Source organism: Carassius auratus, chromosome 39 (assembly GCF_003368295.1).
Source record: "Carassius auratus strain Wakin chromosome 39, ASM336829v1, whole genome shotgun sequence".
NCBI classification, from domain to species: Eukaryota; Metazoa; Chordata; class Actinopteri; order Cypriniformes; family Cyprinidae; genus Carassius; species Carassius auratus.
Genome location: NC_039281.1, coordinates 7,706,067 through 7,710,331, shown reverse-complemented (window position 1 = coordinate 7,710,331; position 4,265 = coordinate 7,706,067). Strand labels below are relative to the sequence as shown.

The window sequence follows — 4,265 nt, the reverse complement described above, 5'->3', positions numbered from 1 at the left end:
TATATATGTTGATTTAGATTGGTTCGTAAAATAATATAACATAATATAATATTAAAATATATATAACTATTTTTAAATACAGCATTGAATTGATGAACACTTACACATTTATTAACAATTAGGGCCTACAATTTAAGTTTTTATTTTTTACACATTCTGAACAATTATAGTTTTAATAAAAATAGGGCACAATCTACTGTGTGAATGAATTATTTTCTTTTACCTGCATTTTTTATTATTCATTGTATTTTGTGTTTTTGCGTTACAGGGTTACAATGCATAATGGAAATTACTAGTACCCTTTTCTAGATATTTTTCTTAGTGTACTGATCAACAATTGCAGGTGCAAGCTACTAACAAGGAATATAATTAATTAATGATTAAATTATTATTAAATTGAGCGTTTGGGAATAGCAGCTAAGTTAATTCATGTGATGTGTTTAACGTTATGCATCTTTGGTTTCCTCATTTTGTGTCATTTAGATGGCTTCTTATCGTTCGAGTCACTTTATCAAAAGTTGCAAAAATCATTGATTTTTGAGCGTGTAATGCTGCATTCAAAAATGAAGATGAAAAACTAAAATGTAAGTAATCCTAAGCATATATAAAATTGTACAACTCCCTATCAAAAACATAATAAATGTCAATATGTCCAGCAGATGAAGCAGGAGTGTTTGCATGAGTTGGATCCTCTAGATTGGCTCCACAGAGAAGCCGTCTTTGGAGAGCGGACACACGCTGTAACCCACCGGTGTGGAGTATATTCCTACAGGTGCAAAGGGCATCATGTGTCTGCTGAAGGGGAAGGACTGTCCGCACAAGAGAGCTGCTGTCTGGGTCTGCGTACAGAGTGGAAACGGCAGACTGAGGCCGGGGTGTAAGAGGGGTTTGCTGGTCATTTTGAGCCTCTCCAGCTCTGCCTCCTGCAGCCGCTTGGCCTTCGCTCTTCGGTTCTGGAACCAGATCTTCACCTGGGTCTCGGTCAGGCTGAGAGAGGTGGAGAATTCGGCACGTTCTGCGATAGACAGGTATTGCTTCTGACGAAACTTCCTCTCCAGGGCCAAGAGCTGAGCGGTGGTGAAAGGGGTTCGGGGTTTACGGTTCGTCTTGTGCTTTCGGAGAGTGCATGTCGCGGGACTCTGTGCTCCTGTACAGACAGTTCATAAAATAGTTTGTGAACGAGTAATAAACAGCTCGGGCAGACGACTCATTTGTTTTAACATTGGACAAACTCATAAAGTAGCCTAGGCTACACACATCAGGTCATATCTGCTGTATTCTGTCTAAATACTCAGACCTTTTCATTATGCATGTACATTTTGATTTAGTTTCTTTTTTATTCTTTCATCATTTGGTTTAAGATTGAGCTATCTAGCTAGATTTTTTTTGTTTGTTTCACTTTAATTGCAAAGTTGTTAGTCAGTTATTGAATGCCTTTTTTTTTTAATGTTATTTTCATATCAGCCTGATAAAATGCTAATTTGAAAGCAAAATCACATTGTCATCAGCTGATAGCCTTAGAAAAGTTAGTTCTGAGGAAGTCTACAAATGCCACGTTGTTTAAAATCGAATATAATCTCATTCAGACATTGTAACTTTATTATTTAAGTGTCCGAGTAGAAGTCACTTACGTGGTGAGGATCTGGGTTTATTGATCCAGGAAGAGTCCTCTCTGACAGATTCACAGCGTTTGGGGAAATCCACCGACTCTGAATAGATCAGTGATCGATCGTCCGGGTTTATTAAGCATGCCATCGGAATCGGTTCTCGTGAAGATGATCCACTCCGTCCTTTCTTCGAAATGAGGGCTTCGACGCTGAACGGGAGACTTTGCGTCCGGACTGAACGCTCCGGCGGAGATGACCGTGAACCCTGATCATCTTCTTCTTCATCGGAAGACGTTTTGCTTTTATAATTAGCGGAAATCATTCCGGGGGGAAATAACTATAGCTATATTCCACATGGAAACCTGAGAGAGAGAGCCTTCAGACGCGCGCGCTCTCCGATGCTTAACTTTTAGCCTACAATAACTCTACAAAAGTTGCAAGACTATCCAAAGTTTGCACCAATCATCGTTCAGTCAGAGGCTGCGTCTCAAATCCTAGAGAGCCGCCTACTTAGACAACTTTCTGTTCATCCTGAGAGACTGAATGAGTGATTGCTTCATCAGGAGATCTGCAGAGCCCTTAAATGATAGTCTTCACGGATAAAGAAGTTATATTTAGAGCATAATGTGGTGTTTATAGTGGGGAAATATATAAGCTAAAATTAGGCTTGAAGTTTTTCGTCAAATTGCTCTCACATCAGTAATTAGTTCTTTTTAAGATGCACAATATAGCTAAAATATAGCCACTTCTTGTTTACAATAACCATTTTACAATGATTTTATAGACTGAGAGCCAACAAAGTTGGCTAAAACATCTAGAAAAATATATACAGCAATGTATCAAACCCTAAACACAGCAACAGCAAAATCTGATAACATTTGTGACATACATTTGGAGGGGAATAAAGGTTTCAGGCTAGTGTGTAAATTACAGTAATTATATTGTTGTTGCTATTAACACCTTGTAATTAGGCTCCTGGAATCCGGTTCTTTTTTACCAGGATTTAACCGTAATACGGGAAAATTGCTAGCTTCTCAAGGTGTATGGCGCCCACTCATATAACTCGAGTCTGTCAATTTATAGGCTATGAACTCACAAGTAATACGCCATGAAATGCACCGAAACTAAAACATAAGTAAACAATCTTAACTGATGGGAAAATGAAAAATGAAATGTGCATTTAATGTTACGACCTTTGCACAATTCAGGCTTCTTGGTGATATTTCTCCAAGAAATCTTCACAAATGCAATGCAAAACCAACTTAACATGCAACTCCCTTCTTCCCACTGCAGGATTTGCATTGCACTGTGGTAATTATTTGATTCCTAGAGAATGCAGAAGTACAAGTCAGTCCTGTCAAAACTAACACTTATGTGTCTCCACCAAGTCTGGGCTCCTGCGCCATTATTACGGCTCTCCAGAGGAGTCATACTCTGTAATCGTGACAGGTTTAATTCTGTGGCAAAGGCCTCAGCTTATGGCTTCATTAAGCTTTATGAATCACTGTGTTCGCATCACTTGCGTTCTATACTTAAACGCTTTGGGAATCACTTTAGCATTCACCTTTACATATTCCTCTCTGTAATAGCAGTGATTAGGGTGCACTCCTGAGGTTAAAAATCAGGGTAATTTGTGTTCCTTTTTGGCGTCTTTAAAGTCGTTTAGATTGTTAAACAACAGAATTAAGTTGAAGAAAATATGTCAGTGAGAACAGAGCATTGTGCTCATTAGTGGAGAAAGAGAAAATGTCAGGAAGTTCTCTCCTGCCAATACTGTCACATAATATACTCTATATACAGGGTCAACACTGGAGGGAGGCTTTAACAGATAATCTTTGACAAGGATTTGGATGCGGTGTCCTGTGGCGCTGTAAGCCAGATTGTTATAGAGTATGAGCCAAAAGGATTGATTGGTACAGAATTGCTACAGGGAGCATGGGAAGGCATTGCAAAAACCTGTTCAGATATTGGATTACTGTAATTTGATTAAACTGGAGAACCTAACTGTGTAAAAAAAACTTTATGAAAAACATGCATTCAATAAGATTTGACTTAACCAGCATTGCTTTGTGTTTTTAAAGCAATGCACACACAGATTGGTTTTAATTACTTTTGTATGCAAACATAATATGAGCTAAAAAGCATGACACAAACTATACAACTGGCATGCCAAATAAATCACACAAGTTTAAACGTCTAGGACTTGCACTGGACTTACGACATGCTTTATAGTGGATTTTAAAATTTTGATTGCTTTTGAGGGTTACTGAGCAAATGATATAACAGAAGCAAAACCATGTTGTTTCAGTCTGAGAATGGGAAAATGAAAACTAACAAAGCTCTGTATTATTTAAGAGAATTCAAAGGATAATGTACCATACTAGAACAACTTTACTGCCATCATTTCTATCCTTTGTTGCTTCGGCTTATAATTCAACATGGACATGACACTGGGCCAATATCACAGAGATCTTAATGTTAAAGGAAGTTCTGAATAATGCTTGGTTTTATAAACAATAGATTTTATAAATGAGACATAAACATTAACATAATCCTGTTAGTTGTACTAGTTAAACTATTTAATGATCATTTTGTACCAGACAACTGCTTTGGAACATAATTTGCATGTTAGCAGATTTTTATTTATTAAACCACCCC

General features: G+C 37.7%; 1 protein-coding gene across 1 annotated transcript; it reads right to left on the bottom strand.

The window, feature by feature from the left end:
- Positions 1 to 233: 233 nt before the first annotated feature.
- LOC113058148 (homeobox protein MSH-A-like) lies at positions 234 to 2,014 on the bottom strand. The gene is made up of 2 exons (XM_026225826.1): positions 1,632 to 2,014; positions 234 to 1,147 (listed from the first exon to the last, which is right to left on the bottom strand). The coding sequence occupies exons 1-2, from the start codon at positions 1,927 to 1,929 to the stop codon at positions 693 to 695; spliced, it is 753 nt and encodes a 250-aa protein (XP_026081611.1). The 5' UTR covers positions 1,930 to 2,014; the 3' UTR covers positions 234 to 692.
- Positions 2,015 to 4,265: the final 2,251 nt, after the last annotated feature.

Bases quoted from the DNA above. Each gene is read 5' to 3' on its own strand.
- LOC113058148 (XM_026225826.1), bottom strand. From the start codon at position 1,929: ATGATTTCCGCTAATTATAAAAGCAAAACGTCTTCCGATGAAGAAGAA. The intron at 1,148-1,631 runs GTAAGTGACTTC...CTGTCTGTACAG, and splicing joins TAAACCCAGATCCTCACCAC to GAGCACAGAGTCCCGCGACA.